Source organism: Aulonocara sp. 'chitande type north' Nkhata Bay, linkage group LG2 (genome assembly GCF_057382095.1).
Source record: "Aulonocara sp. 'chitande type north' Nkhata Bay isolate Kocher_YH1m ecotype deep benthic linkage group LG2, A_spYH_male_GT1.1, whole genome shotgun sequence".
Classification (NCBI taxonomy): domain Eukaryota; kingdom Metazoa; phylum Chordata; class Actinopteri; order Cichliformes; family Cichlidae; genus Aulonocara; species Aulonocara sp. 'chitande type north' Nkhata Bay.
In genome coordinates this window covers 4,781,394-4,802,978 of record NC_141345.1, presented here as the reverse complement: position 1 = coordinate 4,802,978, position 21,585 = coordinate 4,781,394, and the positions used below count along the sequence as shown (strand labels likewise).

General features: G+C 40.5%; 1 protein-coding gene across 2 annotated transcripts in view; it reads right to left on the bottom strand.

Moving 5' to 3' along the window:
• macrod1 (mono-ADP ribosylhydrolase 1) overlaps positions 1-21,585 on the bottom strand; it is a 149,845-nt gene that overhangs the window by 125,439 nt on the left and 2,821 nt on the right. For both annotated transcript variants that reach the window (XM_086303663.1, XM_086303654.1), the window contains exon 3: positions 21,011-21,118. In XM_086303663.1, coding sequence (XP_086159789.1) covers positions 21,011-21,118 — 108 coding nt within the window. The remainder of the gene's footprint in view (positions 1-21,010; positions 21,119-21,585) is intronic.

Genomic DNA, 21,585 nt, shown 5'->3' with positions numbered 1-21,585 from the left:
AAACCGATAGAACACCTCTGGGATGAATTAGAGCAGTGACTGTGAGCCAGGTCTTCTTGTCCAACATCAGTGTCTGACCTCACAAATCTGCTTGTGAAACCTTGTGGAAAATGTTACAACTGCAAAAGGTGGACCAACATCATATTAAATCCTTTGGACTACAAATTGGATGTCTATCAAGTTCATATATGTGTCTCACATTTCATAGAAGTGAAGAAATGCTGTATCACTGCAGCCATGATCGGATACATCATGCAGTTTGTCCATTCTCAGAAATACCAAACATGCTTTAATAAACCTCGCATACTACTCTTACAACTGCTTTTATTTTGAAGGGACATAGCAATCTCAGGTCACATAAAAAAGAAAGAAAGATTAATGCAGTATGTAGAGGTTTTTAATAAACCAAGGATTTCTAAGTACTTATTTACTAATGTCAGGGGTAAAGCTGTGTGCATAGTTGTTTTGTTTAGGATTACAGTACTAACATATAAGAGCTTAACTTGTGCAGAGCGGGAAAAGATTTTTTTAGCAGAGTTGCAAATAATGATTGGATTAAATCATTAATATGTACAGAGGAGGTCAGGAGATGAAACACAGTTTGTGGCTGTATTTCAGCCAGTGGTGTTGGCGATCTCAGCCAGTGGTCAAAACAATGTATTATGAATGCAGGAAAAGTACCATCAGATTTTGATCCACCATGCAGTACCACCTGCAATAAGTTTGAATGACAACAGCGTTTCAGGATGACAGTAATCCCAAACACACTCCAACCCAGTGGTTCCCAAACTTTTTTTTGCTAGGCCCCCCTTTGTTTTACAAGAAAAATGTTCCCGCCCCCTTCTCGCGCGTGCACACGCACAAACACATCCTCCAACCACACACACCCATATTTTGCTCCATTGCGGTTTATTTCACACCTCAAACATTTAGTAAACAATTAAGCAAATACAAGTAATCTGCAATAAATTACAGGTAGTAATAAAATAAACTACTAACTCTTTTACGCTATGTCCACACCTACACGGGTATTTTTGAAAACGCAGCTGTTTCGTCCACACGTAAACGGCGTTTCGAATCACCGAAAACTGAGATTTTTTTAAAACTCCTTTTTTGCGTTTACCTGTGGACGAGGAATACAGAGTTCATCACTCAACGTCAAAGGTATGTGCCTTTTCTCACGTCACACTGTGCCTCACGTTATTGTTTACATGAGATGAATTGCAGAATGGCAGATAGAGACAAAATAATGTTAATCTGACTATCTTCAGGTTTTACACGCTTACATAGGGACGCAGTTAATGTCCCTCTATTTAGAAAGGCAGAGGCGTCTCGGTGTAATTATTTTACGTGTAGTTGTTTTTTTTTCATGTGTAATAATATTCAACATTGCTATCAATACATTTTTCAAAAAATGCCTCTCTGTGCAAAATGGGTTTAAAAACATAAGCAACTGTGGGATCCTGTTTGTCCGTGATTTAAACAGCCCAGCGCTGCTCCCAACAAAGGGAAAACCAATTCTGCAGGGGAGACCTACCTCGGCACTTGTGCAGGTGAAACCAAAGGGAAGACATGCTTCACCATATTTTCTAGTCTTTGGCTTAGAATGAAGTTGGTTTGGAAACATATGCGTTTCTGTGGGCGCCCCATGCTTGCAGTGTCCAAGCATTTTGTTTTTTTCCCCCTTTTCACACCGCGCCCCCCCTGCAATGGCTCTGCTCCCCCCCCCCCCCCCCCAGGGGGCGGGCCCCACACTATGGGAAGGTCTGCTCCAACCAATGCTGTAAACGCATACCTGGATAGAACAAACACACAACGGCCTCCCCAGAGCCCGAACCTCACCATTACGTAAACATATCTGAACACAATAATGTGAAAACATTAGCAGCACACTCATGCATACACGTAACTGGCTTTCTCATGAGTGTGCAGACCACGAAATGGTTATAGGTTGTTGATCCTGGAGAAGACACAAGACATAAAGGGTGTAATAAATCTTCTGAGCACTTCAGTGTTATTGTGATCCAAGTGTCCTTCCAATACATCACATTGTCCTTCACATCTTCTTATCCCTCGTTTTTTTTTTTTTTTTCTTGAAAAGCATATCAACTGACAATTTCCTCTCAGTTTACTTTACACGAGGTGGCAAACATCACATTTAATTATATGGATAAATATTTCCCTTTTTTTAATTACTGGATCACTGGTGTGTTGAAAGTAAATTGACCACAGAAATGTCTTGGCTCGTGCTCTGAAAGCAGATGTGTGCCAGGGGCCTTACAAAACAAAATATTATGCCTTAATTGAAATAATTAAGATAAAACTGCAACAGTTGAACAAATTGCCTGTTTAAAAGCTCAATAAATCTGTTGCTTGTACACAAGTCCAGTAAATCAGCAACAATTAATTTATAAGTTTAAAGTAGTAAAGAAAAGTGCTGAAAACACAGAAAGTATTAAAATATTAGCCTTCCTTCAAATGTTAATGACTTGGAAGGAAGCTATTTGTATCTCGCTGGCAGCTATCACAGCCTTCAGACACATTTTGTAGCAGATAAGAGTCCTTCTTTTCCCGATTTGGGAAATTTTGCCCACTCTACCATGCAGATCTCTTCAAGTTCTGAGATATTTTTAGGCACCCCTTGCACACACAGCACTTCCAAGGTCTCCCAACTGATTTTCCGATCTTCAGGGATGTGCAGGTCAGACACTCAGAGGGATGCTCCAAAAGATTCAGCTTATGTTTCTTGTAAGTAGTTCAAGGTGGATTTTGAGCTCTGCTTTGGATCATTGCCCTGTTGCAGAAATCAACCTCTTTGTTGACTCAATTCATGATATTTGGCTCTGTCAGTATTTCCTGTGCCTCTGGTTGTCATACAACCCAACCCGATAAACTGTGCACTGTTCTGCTTAGCTCTCCATGGGTTTGATTTTGGCATTTCTCTTGCGGCTCAGGTGCAGTTTTATCTTAAATCTTTATCTTAAAGCTTTCTATGTTTTGACTTCCACGGTTTCCCCTTCACTGCCATTTCTAAATTATAATTCAGACAGGGGAATTGCAGAATGGAGAGTTTAATATCTTTTTATAGCCTTAACCTGTTTAGATTACATCATTTAGCCTGATTTTATACCTTCAGCAAGTGGCTTAGAGGAGCCTGTCATGATAAAATATTAGCTCTTTTGTTGTTTTGGGAGTTTAAAGAGTCAGGAGAAGTCCTAATAATGCAGCTAAGGACCAACAAGTTTCCTGCAGGGGGTGCTTTATTACTTCATTTCACCATAGAGTCCAAACTTTTACACACTTATGTCCCGCAGTATCCAACTGACCAACCCGTCTGTCAGTCCAGCTTTAACCAGGGCTGCCCGTTGCACCCGAGGACAATGGCAACAGCAGGATAAGTGGATAAAGAGCCCCTATAAATAGTCTTGTCATTTCCTAAGCTCTGATAATGCAGCACAGCCGACAGCGTGTGCATCACCGCTTCACAACAACGCCTGATAGATCGCAATTACAAGATGGTAATTGTGTGCAGTGTGTGCCGTGTGCACTCCCTGTACTCTCTGAATGTGCATGCTGGTAATTATGTGACAAAAGCATCATCAGTGATGAGGACATATGAGCAGACAATGAGGACCCCTTGTATTGGCTGGTGGAAAGAGAAGGGAAGAGGACTTAGGAATACTTTAAAGCCCATTTTGGAGGTTACAATGATACATGCTTTGTACTTTGTTCACTGAACTATGATTACGCAGATTAGAGAAAATGGAGGGGTATTGTCAGACTGCATTATACTTTATTATTCAAATAACACCGCCTACAATGAGGATAATCTTCCCCAATGTGTTCTTAATTTCCATATCTAATTCCCCCCCCCCCCAATTCAGTCCTGTGAGTCTCGATTTGAGTAAAAAATTACTTGCAAAGCTGCTTCAGTGAAACGGGGTTCAATACTAATGGAAAACCTCTAAATGAAAAACGGCAGTCATCTAAGGTTGATAAACTCAGTCACAATATTCATCAGGTGATTGTGGTCATAATTACGGTGCTGGAACTGCTCAAGCATTTAACCTTAGCACCCAAGAAGACAAGACATTTGGATGCACAGGCAAAGTCTCAACAATGCCGCTCTGATTACTAGTCTGACTCCAATATTTAACAAAGTGAACACTTTTATAGTCATGAAAAACCAGGAATGCAAACAATTATTCCTACACAGTCTGACTGTACACTTTTAAAAATCCAATTTAAGACTTATTAAGGCATTTTAAAGCCCTAAAAAGAAATATGCATTAATGCCATTTCCGGGGAAGAACAATACAAAACCTAAGAATGCTTAATATCCTCCACAATTTAATGTCTTTATTTGTTCTAATTAAGGAAATATGAATAGTGTATTGATGTAATCGCTTAACCTGCTGTCTCCCTTTTGTAGCGCTCAGTGAAATACTGAAATATTTATTGATATGTTACCAGTCTGCGGTCAAGAAGGAGCTGATGAGCTGGTAGCAGCAGGGACCAAATAATCCAATGGTGCCATATTTTTCAGGAGCAGTGCAGGGTTAGTACTTTTCTGATTTTTATATGTGACTCCACTGCTTTCCCCAAGAGACATTAAATGGATTTAAATGTCCCTGCTACTCCTTTTTCTTTCCTCTATAAGACTCTGAGAAGAACAGACATAGCACAAATCCAACTGTAACAAACTATTATAATTCTAATTGGAAAATATAAAATTACTTTTTTCCAAAACCTCCCAAAAGAAAGAAAATACTTTAAAACCTTTAATTAAAAATCAGATTTAATACCATTTAGTATAAGAATACTGTACACGCTTAGAGAAGTTGTGCTTGTGTACTTATCAATGGATCTGTACGCGATCAGTCATCCATAATGAAAATCTCACCTGTGGTCATGAGATCTGGGTAATGATCGAAAGAGTGAGGTCATGAATACAAGACGCCGAAATGTGTTTACTCAGTAGGGTGGCTGGGCTCAGCCTAAGGCATTGATTATACTTTCCTCTGAGTCTGCGGGGGTCCGAGTTATGTAAATTTTGTCACCAGTCGGTGAGCAAGAGGGTCCGTGCAGACTTGCCAATTTTTGTGACCACGTGGACTCGTCTGCAGAGAATTTACAATTGACCAACTGCACATGTAGCCCAGGCAGCGTGCCTCAAGCAGACTTAAAAGAAGCATAACAGGAATGACCGCTTGACCATCACGCTTCTGGCTACACACATCCAAATCATACTACAGGGTGAGTATCATGGACATATAGAGGGAGCTTGAAATGGCTGTTTCTTCATGTTAATGGGAGCCAAATGAGATGTCATCTGGTTAGGATGACTCCCCCTTGAAGGTTTTCCAGGCAAGCCCGGCTGGGAAGAGACCCTGGGTTACTTTCAGAAGTCTCTGAGGAGATTATGTGTGTCATCTCTGATCTTCCATATTTGCTGTTCTACGATTTCTGATCAGTTACTTCCTTAATCTACCAATTCATTTAGGTATGGAGAGCAAAACACTGCATGGATTGAGTGAATTTAGCCCACAAGGACTTTTGAAATACAAGCCAATACAAAATTGTATGTTTTAAAATAAATACTGTATGTGTAAATGAAAAAATATGCTTCTCACCAACGCGACATGTGTTTGTTTCAAGGGTTTAAAGAGCACAATTTCTCCCTCCTCAGACGACATATTCTATTCTCCGTATATAATATGTCGTCTGGTTCAGTATGTGTATGTTTGACAGTATTGACGAACAATGTGGCAGTAGGGCAATTTTCCTGAAGCCATCAATTTTTAATGGCTTTTTGCTTGTTGCCAGAGGGATCTTCAGAAGGTATTGCTTAGTCTATCTGGCGTACATCCAAGATAAAGAGCAGTAAAAGTTCAGCAAACCTTAACGCCCAAGCCTTTAGAGATGATTGTTGCTACTTCCTTCCAGGTCGGATTAAAGGCACAAATCCAAAATATGAGGGTATAATCAGCCAGTATTTTTCAATATTCACCCAGCAGGCCAGTTTGTTTGGATTTTTACTTAAAGTTTTTCCAACAGCAGGTCCAGGAATATGTTTTAAGATGAGTGTGTCTATAAAGCAGTTTGCCACCTATATCTACAGATATTCCAGTGCCCAGTTCTTTCTCCTATCGTTGTTTCACATAATCAGTAGTCTCACTATTCAGTGATGTGATGCTAACTTGCTTATGAGTCCTTTATTAGTAGTATTACATGCGACAATTAATATCTGTATCATATGTGGCAGTTAATGTGGATTGAGGCATTTAAAGCCCATATGTCTGACACAAGTTACAGATTTTAACAATCTTACATGTGCAGATAATGCCATAACATGCTCACTGTCTAAATTTGCAATCTTGCATCACTGGTGCAAAGTCAGGATTGTTTGCTGGACGCCTAAGATTCAGTTTAACTTCATTTTGGAGCTGGAAACGTTCAATCATATCATATATCATCTATCTTCAGTGAAAGGTTGACCCACTGGCTAGATGTCTTGATCATTTTCAACATAACCAAGCGCTGATTTGATTGGAAAGGAAATAAATAAAACTCAATATTCTTCCATTTGGCCTCATAGGACGAGATGCACCAGCATAGAAGTGGACGCCACTGGGCTGAGAGGCAGTAATCCCTTAACAATGGTAAAGCCTAGTCTCTTCTTTCCTCAAGCACGAGCTAGGTAGACAATTTCACCCTTGGTCTTTTTTTGTCCCAAATGAGCTCACAAGCAATTTTGAGATCAGATCAAATTTCTGCCAGCAGGATTGTCACTGGAATTGCTGCTAGAGAGAGATAAGTGATCATTTACATTTCTAGCAACATTTTGGTCAGCTGTCAGGAAATCAGTAATAAATTTAATATTACTTTTGAAAGATTTCACATATTAGAGGCTAAAGTCTTTCCTGAGAGTCCTGAGCAATAAAACTCACTTGGCTGCATTAAAGACAGACTTCTTACATCCCACTGCAGATCTTTACTATTCTCGTTTCCGTCTTACTAACAGTTTAATTGTGCAGAGTAATGTTGCTTTCCTCTGCTAATGTAAACACTCAAAAGCAACTGTCTCAAAAAGAATATTGAAAGAGTCTTTGAGCAAAACTGAAGGCAGGTCTGAAAATTTTGCAGATTCCGGCTGTCCAGAAAGGCCAATTAAAGCACGACGTGTGAGTCATGCCGGCATATGAGTTTAATAAAAATGCACAGCGTCTGCCTCCTTTAATATGACTACACGAAGGCTTCAAATGCCCTGAAAGCCTCCCTCCTTCCCCTGAGAGATCTCTGTGCTGTTTGTTTTGCCCTGGAAAAATATGGTGTCAATCAGATCTGATTAAACCACAACCGCATACTTCTGATGAAGTTTCTTGGTATTAGACAGTTCATAAATAACACATGGACATGATTTATTTCCCTTTTCTCCTCTTTGTTTAAATTTTTTATGGTTTAATTAGTTACGATTACGCCAAAACTGTGTGTTCAGGACAAGAAAAATGTATCTAAACAATGGATACAGATGCCAAGATGTCACACATTAGTCAGAGTTTTGGCCATCACATTGTTTTGTTAAAGCTGGACCTGCAAGGTGTGGACCTGACCAAGAATCTGAAGGAGACTCGACACTCACAGAGCAGAAATTTGTAGTTTAAAGTGTAACTACACCTTAAGGCAAGGTCTAACTCAGAAATAAATCACACAGTAATTTGTGCTGTGAACCCAAATAGATTTTTCTTTGTGTACAGACTGTTATCAGCTGACCTGTGCTGCTACCCTGACATTCATTGTTATTTTAACAGGAAAATATGTGATGTGAGCAGCTGATTTCTAACCTCTAGACACTATAAAAAGGTAGAATTCAAACAGTGAATCTACTCAGCATCATTAACTTAAATACCTTACAAAACAGTATACAACCCTTGATATAACCAGTCTACAATAGTGCTTCACTGTTATCCCAATACTGCTAACTAACCAATTCACCCTGCACCAAACTGCCTGGTATTTAAATGCAGCCTTTGAATAAAACAAAATTAGTTTACTTCAGTTTAAATAAAAGGAACAAGAAGTCCAGATTAGACTTTACCGAGAAACATCGAAAAGAGGCTGCACAGTTCTGGGGGACAAAGATTCTTGGGGCCGATGAAACCAAGAACTACATGACTGCATCACTACAAGGGGGTAGTTTTATGGCTGCCAGTGGAACCGGGTCAACACTGTTTATTGATGATGTGATCACTGTTAGAAACAGCAGGATGAACTCTGAAGTGTGTCGGGCTGTATGCTCTGCTCAGATTCAGGCAGTTGCTGCAAAACTGATCAGACAGCAAAGCCATCTCAATCCAATAGAGCAGCTTTTCAGGTATTAAATGCAAAGCTGAATGCAGAGAGTCCCACATACAAGCAACTGATGGCAGCTGCGGTAAAGGACTGGCAAAAGATCTAAAGAGAAGAAGCACAGCATCTAGTGGTGTCCATGGTTTCTAGACTTCAGACAGTCATTGACTGCAAAGGATTTTTAGCCAAGTAATAAAAACTTGGCTACAAATATTTAAAATCATTTTTGAGCCTCTTAAAATAGGGAACTGTGTATGAAAGCAGCAGTAATTCCTAAACAGTTAAATTAAAGGTCTGCACTTCAATCACATTTTGACTGTTTTAATTTAAAAGCCACTGTGATGGTGTACAAAGGCAAAACTACAAAAAAAATGTGTCTCTGTCCTGACTGTGTCTCTGGGCCTAACTGTGTGTCTAAGTTCTTCCCGTGCCTCCATTAGGTTTCAACCATTAATCTTAATCTTCCAATCAAATTAAAAACAAAGGCAACATTCCCAGTCTCCTCACTTTTGACACAGACAATATTTACCTTAACAAACTCCAAGCAGCACACATCATTAATTGCTTCCCATCCAGCACAGATACCATCAGCAGATCCACCCAAATCCCACTAGGAGCCCCAACTCTACAAAACAAACCAACACATTTGAATGCAGCACTTGCCTTGTTGACAGAAGCTCTGATGGGCCAAGTGCTGAGGATCAAGCTGACTCCTTTTCTCTTTAACTCCTTCATTCAGTCCATCTCTCTCCATCTCCCACATTGGCCCAATCAGGCTAATGAGGCTCACACTTCCTTCAACCCTTCCTGCTCGCTAAAGTGGCGATTGATTGGAGGGGTGGGAAAGCTTTTAACTAGGGAGGGGTGGGAGAGAAATAATTAGCACGAATGAGCTTTTTCTGCAAACTCCTTCAATTTGGCTTTTCTCTTTCGGTTTATTTACTGACCCAGACAACATTAGGGATTAACTCTCCAAGGGTATGTTAACTTCTCAATGTCAGGGTGTAAATCAGTTTGAGGCTATAAACTAAGGCCCATTTGTCTAGCGCCGATGTCTCACTCCTCTCAGGTCACAGCACTGCGATGATGCCCGAGTTCATGAGCGAAAGAAGGGGGAAGGGAAAGGATTAAAGCCTAACAAACCGAGCGCTGAAGTTTTTCCTTTCATCTTCCCACTCAAATTGAGACACAAACTGAACATTGCAGCATCCTGTGGAAACTGGGAGGCACTGAACCTTGAACACTCAAAATTCTGACTACACAGAGAGCATTAATGTCACTGCCCGAATGACCAGTAAAGTGGTCTTTCTGGCAGTTGTACCGTTATTAACTCAGACAGATCTGGACTGGAAAAAACTAGAGCAGCAGCACTGTCTAAATCCACGCTGCAGCCAACGAGTCTCTGCAGCCTCCAAACTTGACCCATGGCATAGACACAGATACAAAAGGACAGAGTGGCCGTAACGCAACTTCAGTGTTGTGCTTGAAAGTGGGAGACACAAGTAGAGATTTAAGTAAGGAGCAGAAAAAAAAGAGAAGCGCCTTGAAAAGGCAAGCAGAAATCTGTAGCTAAACATAAAACAAAATGTCAGCTGTGATCACTTCAACTACCTTTTTTTTAAATGAGTTTGAAGCCCACACACTCTGATTACTCTCAGTGGTGGACTTCAGATCATCTAAAGCCTTAAAAGTTATTAAACACACCCCCAATCATTTAAGTTCTTGTAGCATAAAAAAATGAGGCACTTCATGAGGCAGCCTAATAGTAATTTTCTATTCATTTGATATGTCTTTAACTCATATGGAGGGTTTTCTTGAAAACCCTCGAAACACAAACACAGAGCGCTGAGATATAAGCTCCCATTAGAAACAAACCAGGCTAACTATGGCACGTCTCCTTAGTGACAATTAAGTTTATTTAGCACAAGGAAGTCTATAAAAAAAGCCAATCCTTTTTTACAGAGATAAATAAAATCCAGTGTTCTTCAAAAAAAAACAAAAAAAAAAACCTCTAAATGAGAGGACAGTTATGATTTAGAAAGCAACTGGCTTCACGTTAAATGCAGTCATCTCAGGTTTTAGATCAGCGCGTCACTGCTCTCATCGATTGTGATTCAAATATAAAAACCCACTGGCACGGCCTAATGTTTAAATCCATCTTAAAGCATTTACAAGCTTAAAAATATGTCCACCAAATGCATGATATCATTTTTACTACAGGTTAGAGCCTGTACGGCATTTATGAGTCGATTAACATAAAAGTTAACCAGCAAATATTCACATCTGCTGAATCAATTTATTACCTGTGTAATCTTTTCATGGAAAAAAAGAGAGTGACTTGTTTGAGGCATTAAAATGTGGTCTTCCTGCTTTTGTCTCAGTCATATTAAATTAAATATCTAAGGTCCCTGTCATATAGATTAAAAATAGCAATATGAGTCTATTTCTCTTAACATCAGCTTCTCAGCTCTTTCACTGTTCATCAGATCAAGAACAATGGGCTTTTTATTTTTTAAACTCAACTAAACACGGCCTTACTTTTCGGTTTGAACTGACATCAAATGTGTTTACTTCAAAAAGAGTATTTTTTTACAGTTATGATGTTTATTCCCTTCACAAGTTTAAATTACATTTAGAGTGCTATTAAAAAGGTCTTCGAACTTATTTTCTGTGGAGACCCTGCGATGCCCACGTTGTGTCCTTACCGCTGTCTTGAAGTTCACAGACAGGCTCTTCACTTATGGTGTTACTGTCAAACTGAAATGTGTGGGCGGACTGTGATTACATCTCTAAGAAGTTGACCCGACACCGATTATTGGCTGTGTCACAGTAACTCCAACACTGAAGAACATTTTACTGGGAAGGTGTTAAATCTAGTTTTTGGGAGAAGAAGCCAATTTGAAACCCTGAAATCTCAGCTCTCCAATTTCTCCTGCGCCTCACTTGATCTTCATGTGTTCTCTTAAAGGAGCTCGCTGAGGAAAACACTTACTGTCTCACCTTTTGGGCCGCCTGTCTGGAACAAGCACCAGTGGTAGAGTGCATTTGTTCAAGTACAGTTTCGAGGTATTTATGCATTTAATGACTATTTACATTTTATAATTTTACTCAAGTACATTTTAATCTTTTCCCTGCAATACATTAATTTGACAGCTGGAATCACTAGTTACTAAAATTCTGATCAACTTAAAAATGGTTTTAAAATTTGCAACATTTAAAAGCTGATTAACATAAATCAATAAGAGGCAGCATTAATCCAGCATTACATAACTATATAACACAATAATAAGGGCATCCCTGCTGCTTACTGCTGTTACTTTTGATATTTCAAGACGGCGCTGATGATACTTCTGCATCTGACGTATTAATCCATTATGAAAATAACTTGATCATTTGTCAGTTGGGTAGTGGTCTAAATCAATTACAGTTACTCTACCCTACAGAGGAATAAAACAAAGCTAAATGTACTTCTGCTCTGTAATAGTAGTACTTTGGATGATGGGTAAACATTGCATCAGCCCCGTCTTTGACCCTGCCGATCACCACCGCTGCCTGAACTCGCTTCATACAGCTCAATCTTACTCTGATGGATTTTCTCTTTTATTGGTTTTTTGTACAGTAAATCCTCTTTACAGTAAAAAAAAAAAAAGAAGAAGAAGAAAAGAGCAGGTTATGTCTCCATTTGGCAGAGTCTGCACAATCCTCGCCACAGTGATCCCGGTTTAGTAGCTGGTAGAAAGAGGAGGGGGAGAGCGTGTCGTTACCAAGTTTTGACAGCACATCATTTTTGCTCTCAATCTGAAACTACACCAGCGATGCCAATTTGACTCTGTAGTGCTTTTGTATACAGATAGTTGACAGGCACATTGTAAGAGCGCGTCCATTAGCGGTGCTTCACAAAACAGCCAGTGCAGTGGGGATACTGCTGTAGGAACTGGAGCTAAATAAGTACAGTTACTACAGCAGGGAGAAACAGTGCATTTCATGAGGGATCTGCTCTGCTTCACAAGAGCGGCATATGGACTCGTTTTACTTTTAGAGTAAACAGCACAACTCTGGCTTAGTTTTCACAGATGCCAGCAAGCTGAAGGCAACGAGAAGAGTTTCATTGGTTCTCAATTGAAATCCTAATCATCAAAACACACGGGACATTTATAATTTTGCAGCATCTGAGTTCCATCTTTCCTAAAGCATACACGCATGAAATATTTGTCAGCAACAGCAAACTTAGTGTGACATTTTGCATCTTGTAATATGAGCCTGTCCTAACACAACCTGACAAGTGCTCTGGGTTAGATATATGGTAACTGCAGGAAACAGAGAACGCTGTGGGGCCTAAGAGACCTCAGCAGCACGACTAGGTCCGTTCTGGGATTTCCATCAATCCTCCCCCCTCACACCCCTGCTACTACCAGAGAGGTCGGGTGGATCACAACAAGCTGCCTCCCTAGAGTAAAACGTGTGACTTGGTGACTAACTGGCAGACGTCGAAGGGTGTCTATGAAGCCTTGAAAACATTCATTCCTCTTGCTTAAAAAAATAAAATAAAATTACTACAGCTGGCTACAACTTGATTATCCTCTAATAACAGCTACACTATGTACATACTTAAAACAAACACACTATTACACTATTACCAGCTTAAGCACCAGAAGCTGGACCAGATACAGTAGATCAGTTAAAAAAAAGAAAAAGAAACGACAACAAAAGAAAACTTAATCCTTGGCCTGATGCTGGAAAATCCCTTATAAAGTGGTTAAGCATGCAAGATTCCCACTGAATGTCCCCCATCACTCTAGTGAAATGAGGTATATGCAGCTCAGGTGAAATCTAAGAAATAATTTTAGCTGCGCTGAAGCAATTTAGAACAACGTCAGGCCTGACAATCTCCCATACACACTCCGGCAGCGTGGAAAAAAAAACGGCGACGTCTGCCAGGCTGATTCTGGCGCTAAGCACGGCACTAAGCCCCATTGACAAAGCCAGCTAAGAATCAGAGAAGCCTTGCAGAAGGAGTGTGACGCTGTAGGGTAATGCTCTTGTAAGGGGCTCTACCTGCAGCGCCAAGGGTTCGCCTGTTTTATCCTCTTAAAAATCACCAAACAGGATCAGAGAGTACATCCCTCTCACCTTTTTCCTCCAGCATTTTCTAGTCGATGTCCTGCTGCTTGTCCATCCGTCTGGGTCCGCTCATCCATAACTCCCCAACACTCCCAATAACTTCATCCTCTATAACCCATAGGCCCCCACAACCCTGCTATTGCTACAGGACATCATCAAGCATGGAGTTCTCTGGAATCAATAAAAGATGCCCCAACACTGACTTGAATTTATATTTCAATCGAAGGAAGCATCCAAGCTCAAAAAAACACTTTTGTTTAATTATTAATGCTCCCACCATGCATCCACCCGTATACACAATGTAATAATAAAAGATTAAGCTGATCTTGTGCGGCTTCTGCTGTATCACTTCTGTTTACGGCCCAATTCAAAATTACCCACCGTTATAGAAAAAAAGCATTAATAGCCATTTACAGTGTTTGTGTCTGCTCACTCGAGCTCTATAGTCTACATCATGAGCAGGAACCAGATCTTATATTACAAAGTTTTTGCAGTGCCGCCAAGCAGAGCAAGCCTTTAAATATGGATCATCTTCACTAACAACAACAACAACAACATCAGAAAAAAAGAGCTGTGGCTGCAAGAAACAATTATATTCATTGTTTATTAATGAAGTGATTATTTTCTCAATTAACAGAACAAGCATTTAATCATTTAAGACCAGGGTTCTCAAAGTGGGGCCTGCAGGCTGAGAGCAGAAACATTTTATTCAGGCCGTGAGAGCAACACTGAAAGAATGCACTGTGGTACTTTTCATTAATCCACGGTTCATGTTAAACTGTAATATAGCCCGCACAGAGCGAGACCAAGGGAGCATTTATCTTCAGTTTCAACTCTTTAGTCCCGCCCTCATAGCAGACTAAACCTCCCCGAGTCTGATAAATGCAGCTGGTGTTAAAAAAAAATAAAAGAACAGCCATCCCCATTAATATGTCTGTGAAGGTTCTCAGTCATCCAGGTCATCGAGCTTGCAAAGAAAAGCGTCTGGACTTCTTTAAGTTGCTTGAAGACGTTTCACCTCTCATCCGAGAAGCTTCTTCAGTTCTAAGGTCAAATGGTGGAGAGTCCCAGATTTAAACCTAGTGGGAGTTTCCCCCCACAGAGGGACAAAAGGACCCCCTGATGATCCTCTAATCGCCTGAGCCAAGGTGTGAAACTGGGTGTGGGTCCCAATCAGCCAGAGTTTCGGGTGAGCTCATTGTGAAACCTGGCCCCAACTTATCATGCGAATTCCTGAGGTCAGATGGCCCAGGATGTGAGTGGGCGTTAAGGCGTCTGGGGAGGGAACTCAAAAATGCCTTTGTACTAAATGTACAAGCCTAGAGCAGAGGTGTCAAACATAAGGCCCAGGGGCCAGAATCGGCTCGGTGCAGACTCCAACCCGACCCACTGGACAACTCTGGAAAATGTGAGTGAACAGATTTTGGACTTTTAACTGAATTTTTTCAGCTTTCACTCCTAAAACACATCTCAATTGGCCATTTACACTACACGAAAGTAATTAAGGATTAGATTATGAATTAAATGACAGAAAAGTTCTTGTTTTTCATGTCCTACTTGAGAAAGGTATTTTTTTTAACAATGTGTACACAGCATTTTCTGTGACTTAGTAAAAGCCTTCTGTTTTATAATTAGAGGACATTATGGGAAATGAGTCACCAGAACTATTCTGTAATTTTACACATTTATCTCTTAAAATTCAAGCCCAAATAGTCACGCTGACAGATTTCTTTCATTTACTACAGGAGCACGTTTTCCCAGGGATTAAATATGTAGTTAAACTTGACTTTAGGTCTAAGTGGGCTGCATATGGCCTGTAATGTGAAATGAGTTTGACATCCCTGGGCTGGTGGAACACTGTTTGGCAGAGACATGTGAAAAAGTAATTTCAAAAGCTTCTTCTGTTCAGTTTGTATGAGCAACAAAAATAAGCAAGCATTAATGAATGTCAGTTTTTTTGAAAAGAAAAAAGGAAAAACACAGACAAATAACATATACGCGGAAAGACAAACACATTTGAAAGGGCTTGGGGAAGCTTTTCAAACTATTTTAAAGACCTAACAGAAAGTTGGCCTGAATAGTTGTTTTTCGAGAGCCATGCAGTTTTTGTTTGCTGTATTTTTTGTACTGAATGGAGGCGTATTTTTGGTCTCAATTTGAACATTTTGTTTGCTTTTCCTGCCCTTTTATTTCCTTCTAGAGAAGAAATTTTTGAGGAGATTGACTGTTACGTGTTAAATGGTCTATTAAAAAATAAATAGATTTTTTTTTTTTAAACTAGTCACTTTTTTTTCCTATTCGGCACTCAGACCGAGTCATTCTTGACAACCTAGAATTTAGGCTACAAGACAAAAGCAAAGAGTAAAAAACTACTTATCATCTCATCACTGTTGCATCTTTTTACAAGCCATAGCAAGACCCTTAATTTCCTTGTTTTTTGCCAAACAAACAGACCAGTAGCTGTAGACGGCTGAAAACTGACTATTAAATGTGACAAAGAAAATCAGAATTTAGATCAGCACTTAATTCTGTTGATTGACTAATTACCAGGAAAGATGCCATTGGGAGAAAAATCTGCATAATGCCTGAATATTTTTAAACCTGAAATCAATTCATTAATCCTCAAGCATTTTGAAAACCAACGCTTCAGTGGGCTTTTGAGCAAAAAGGCCTCGTGCTTTTTCCACCTTCTCCAGTGTGACGATTTGTCCTATATTCATGTAAATATGTACCTAAACAAAGATGCATCTCTTCTGTGAAACAGAATACTGAAACTGTACTCACTCAAGCTGATTTGACTTTGAGCTGAGTCTCCTTCTCAGCTCCTTCTGACCTTTGAATCGACTGCACACCTAAACCTTTATTATTATTCCCGAGGAGTTAAGCTTCAGGCTTTGGTCAGCATCTCAAGTTAACGCTATGAATATCTCTATTTTCCCTGACGGTCTACAATTACTCATGAAAGGCTTTTAATCTCCCAGCTTTTCTCAAGAAATGTTTGTTCATCAATCCGATCACACTTTTTATTTCAAAAAGCTGATGTTGCGCTGACGGTAACGTGACGGTTTGGGGTGGAAATCCTAGGTGACCTGAAGAGTTAGTGCCTTTCACCTGTCTAATGCCTGACCTTTTGTCCCTCACAACACCACCCCTGCTCCTTTATCCATCCATCCATCTCCTTTTCTAGGTTTCTTATCCAGGGGGATGTTACAAGTCCAGCCTACACATACAGACTCTCTCTTCCTCCCTCTTGTCGGTCACCTGGGGGCCGAGAAAACTATTGGCTCTAATCTTGTATCTCTCAGCTTTAGCCACAGTGGGTGGGTTAGCAGAGCCAACCAACAGCTTTATCTCTGACCAGCAGAGGAAAACCTGGGAGACCCGATCTCATCCACCCACACAGGCACACACATGCACATGACAGGATACCTGCTCACATATCAAACCACTCATAGACAAAGCAAATCAAACACGTACACACAGTTAGAGCTGGGTTCATGTGTGCTCCTGGCAAAAGCAGGGGAACACATGCAGACTTACATATATGTAGTCTTAACAGCACATCTAAATAAGGGTGTAAAGGTGTGACACACACACACACACACACACACACACACACACACAAAGACTCCTGGCAAGCAGAAATTGTGACGAAGACAAGTGGTTCAGCTGCGAAGACTGAGATAGGACCGGAATATTCTTTATCTCTTGACGGTGCACGGCTTAATTTTAGGGACAGTTTTTTATAGTCTAGCCTGAAAGATTTATCAGCTGACTCTGCTGCTGCATTTACTTTAACGCACCGAATTAGCTCCACGGAAAAGAAAAAAAAAGGACATCACACAAAAATACTGAGAGAACTTATCGGTTCAGTTTTTAAATCTTTTTCAATTAGATTTTATTCTGCGCAGTGAAGACGGTGGGCCAGAATAAATGGCATTTAATGTCAAACATAATAAACACTACGGGGGCTAAAAGTAAGTGTAGAAATGGAAATGAAGAATAAAACTTTTGCAGGGCAAAAATGCAGTTCAGTAGAGCTCAACAAATTTGCATTTAATCAATTTGAAAAAAGGTTTTAATGCAAAGTTAGTTGCTGCGTAGCAGCACACACACACTCCAAGAACGCATCACTCCAACGACATTTCATTGTGCAATCCATCTTAATCAGCTAGCCCATCAGAGACAATATATCCTCCCCTCCATCTCCCTACCCTTCTCCGGACGGAGTGATTGAGGGGTGTAAAGAGGAGGATGTTTCTGCCCACGTCTCCTCCCCCAGTATGCCCCCCACCACCACCACCCGGACGGCTCTTAAGTGCTTGTGGGTTTTTATGTTTGTAGTGTTTTATAGGAGTGGGCAGAAGCCAGGAGCAGTAAAAGTGTGGAAAGAAGGAGGGAGGGAGGAATAGGAGGAGGAGGGAAGGAGGAGTTGAGGGTTACTGTAAATCCAATCTTTATTGAGAGAGACACAAACGACAACCAGCGCCCACCCTGCAACGCCCTGTTTACCTGATCAACGAGTGCTGATTGAGGAAAGGAGAGAAGGAAGGGAGGGAATGAAACAAGATAAGGGAGCACGTGAAGTTCAAACCTGTTAATTTATCCGTCCCTATGCATTCGTGTACACGAGTGTCTCTCTTCATGCATATATATGTGTGCGTGTGTTTGAGTGTCTAATCAATTGCTAACCACCAGCCAGGCCTGGAGGCCCCCACCCTCCCAACCTACCTACCAGCCTGCCAGTATAGCGTATAATTGGCCACAGTTGGCTTCAATTGAATGTTTGCTGCCTTAGGGGCCAAATGATGCTTCAAGGCCTTTCAAAGCAGCCACAGAAAATCCACAACACTCCTCCACATGTCAAAAACCGCACGCTCTGGTCAGAGCTTTGCTGCAACAGCAGAAAGTTTACAATTTCAAAAATGAGCGTAATTAACTTGCTCGATGTTTCCTTTTATTTTAATGTCATATTTCTTTAAGTGCAACTGGCATCACTCAAAGCCTCTTAGTCAATCAGTTAGTCACTGGGAGAAAAGGTCAGCAGCTTAGTCAACAAAATGACCACGGAGACAGTCAGCTGGGCAGCCAATCAGTCAGGCAGAAAGGATGATCGGACTCTGCCGCCCAAAGCTCCTTTGAGGGTACCCTGTACCTGCTTGTTGCCATGGCAATGCAGTCTGAGATTTAAATACTAGCCTGTGTCCTCTCCCTGTGTCTCTTTCATCTTCTTCTTTTCACTCCTCCAGACTCCCCTCTTGCTTTTTGTCACTCAGTGTGACTCTCTCACGCTCCATCTCTCAGTCATGTTTCCTCTGGCATTGCTGAGGTTTTTCTTCGTCACCTTGCCTCGTCCTCTCCGCTAAATGACACTTTACTAGCTGTTTCTTCTTGTTAATTCTGTGCTACTTTGCATCCCACGACTCTGTAAAAGCTCTTGTAAAATACAAAGTCGCCTCTCCAGAAACACAGAGACGGTACTTACTGTATACACACATAATTACTGAAACATTTATTGACAGATGCATGTATAATTACTTGCAAGCACACACAAACAGAAGCAGTCACACTGAACTATGAGAGTCAACGATCAAAATATTCACTGGATGCTGGCACAGCGCGCACCTGCTGACAGTCAGCTGCCAGTGAAAATCTATCATTTTCTGCTAAAGCCTCATCATCAAGCATCATTTAGGCATGCTGGCCTGCCTCACTCTCCCCCGATGCATCACCAGTGCCAAGACACCGATTAAATTTCCCCCACATGCCCAAACAGCCTTGTGGGAAAAAGAAAGTCTCGAATGGATCAAGTGGCTTCTGGCTCCATCTAATGGTCACTACTATCTAAAACCTGAGAACAACAAGTGATGGGAGGACATGAGACCAAAAAATGTTTTAAGAGTTAGATATACATTCACTGGACTGTTTATTAGGTACACCTGGCTAGTACTGAATTGGACCCCCTTTTGTCTTCAGAACTGTGTTAATTCCTCATAGCATAGATTTATCAAGGTGCTGGAAGCATTCATCAGAGGTGCTCAGTTGGCACTAATGGACCCAACATTGGCCAAAAAAATATCCTCCACACCATTATACCGCCACCAGCAGCCTGAACTGAACTACAACACAGACAAGATCCATGGTTTCCTATCGTCTGCACCAAATTCTGAACCTACCATCCGAATTTCAGAGCATAAATGGAGACTCATCGGACAAGGCAAAAGTTTCCAAATTTTTATTATCCTATTTTAGTGAGACTGTATGAATCATACCCTCAGTTTCAGTTCTGAGCTGACAGGAATGGCGGGAATGGGGTACTCTCATGGTCCAAACTTCAGTTTTAACTTCTCGACCATGCCTAAATGCATTGGATTTCTGTTATATGTGTCGGCTGATTAGATATAGCTTAAATATTATTTATAATTCAATATTTGCAAGTAGTTTTGGAATTAAGACATTCGTCTCTTCTGTTCCAGAGCTAGTCCGTTTTTAAATAATTTAATATTAAATAGAATTTTAAAAAACAAATTTAGTAAATGGCTTAAAAATAATTTGGTTAACAGCATTACCGTTATCAGAGTGGTTTTTAAGTTTTGTTTTGCACTTATTGTCTGTCTTTAGTTTTATATTTTTATTTATTCAGCCTCTTGTTCCAGTAACTCAGACATTTCAGACTCTCCCAGTTCTTCATCGTACTATTGCTGAACATTTACCCAAAGCAAAACTGATCTGACGCAGCAGATAAACATCAGCCACTGCCATGGGTAAATGTCAACCTTTTTGCTCATAGGCCAACTGCAGCCAGCAAGGCCATTTCCGATGTCCAGCAGATGCATGCATGCATATCAACAGTTGGAGTTGAAAATAATCACTTTCTGCAGTGCACAGACATTAAAAGATACAGTGTTCTTAAACCAAACAGCTGGGGGATGCTACATAAACAAACAAAGCATATGAATTTCACATATATCAAAGGAGTCTGTCCATAATTCTTCCAGCATGGAGACTTCAGATGAATGCTAGCTCTGCTTTTGTGTTTCTTTGTCTACTTTTAAAGTTTCCAGGGAGCGACTCAGCAAATCTTCTGATTCTCAGCCGTTCTGTTGTTCTTTTATTCTTTTTGTACTCCACTTTAAAGAAAACTTCACAGTAGGATTCTTAACCATATAAAGCCCTGTAGCTGTATCTCCCACACACTGAGAAAACATAATACCCATAATCACAGCGCGAACCTCCCTCACAGGTGTTCCTTGCTAAATGTATGCACATCAATGCACAAACGGATTGGAGGCGGCACTCAGTTTGGCACCAAGCTTTTAAAAACATAATCCTTTCTCATGTTTCCCTCTGACTGACTCTTCTTCACATTATTCTTTTCCAGAGGTTTCATCTGTACACCACTGCGAGCCATTATTTTTAGTCAAATAACAGCAAAATAAAATTGAGCTTCATCAATTTATTTTTTAATTACATTTGATTTTGACCTGTGTGAAAATAGACAACTTCACAAAGGTTTAAACATAGACACACACACACATACCTGCATTGACTATAGCGTCTATCTCAAGCTTGGTGATGTCGCCGTTATAAAGGGAAATCTTCTGGTCCAATTTTTCATTCCTCTTGTAGTCAGTTGGCTGCGAACCACCTGATGATGAGAGACACAAACAGCCTCAGGACCAGGTTTGCTTACCTGATAAATCAGCACAGGGGATACATCTGTAGTTCAACGCATACAAAAAGCATCATGTCCTAAACAATTCTTGGAAAAGGCTGCCACCATTTATAGAAGATCACAAGATGTGTATGTAATGAAATGATTTGCCAGGAAGGCACTCAATCCTTAAGCGACTGTCAGAACTCTCACACTCCCTGCCAAGCATCTACAGTATGAGATACAGATTCATACAAGAGGGATCTGTCATTTCATTGTTCAAGGCCTTTATATAGCAAAGTGAATCTAAAGCAAACACATTGAAGCACTAAAAACTATTAGTTTCCACAACCTTCATCAAAGCAAGTGTAGTGATCTGCAGTGACCCTTCAAATGTATGACCTCCATCCATCCATCCATGGAGAAATCAAACAGAGATGCTCCAAGGCCTTCTCCTGTCA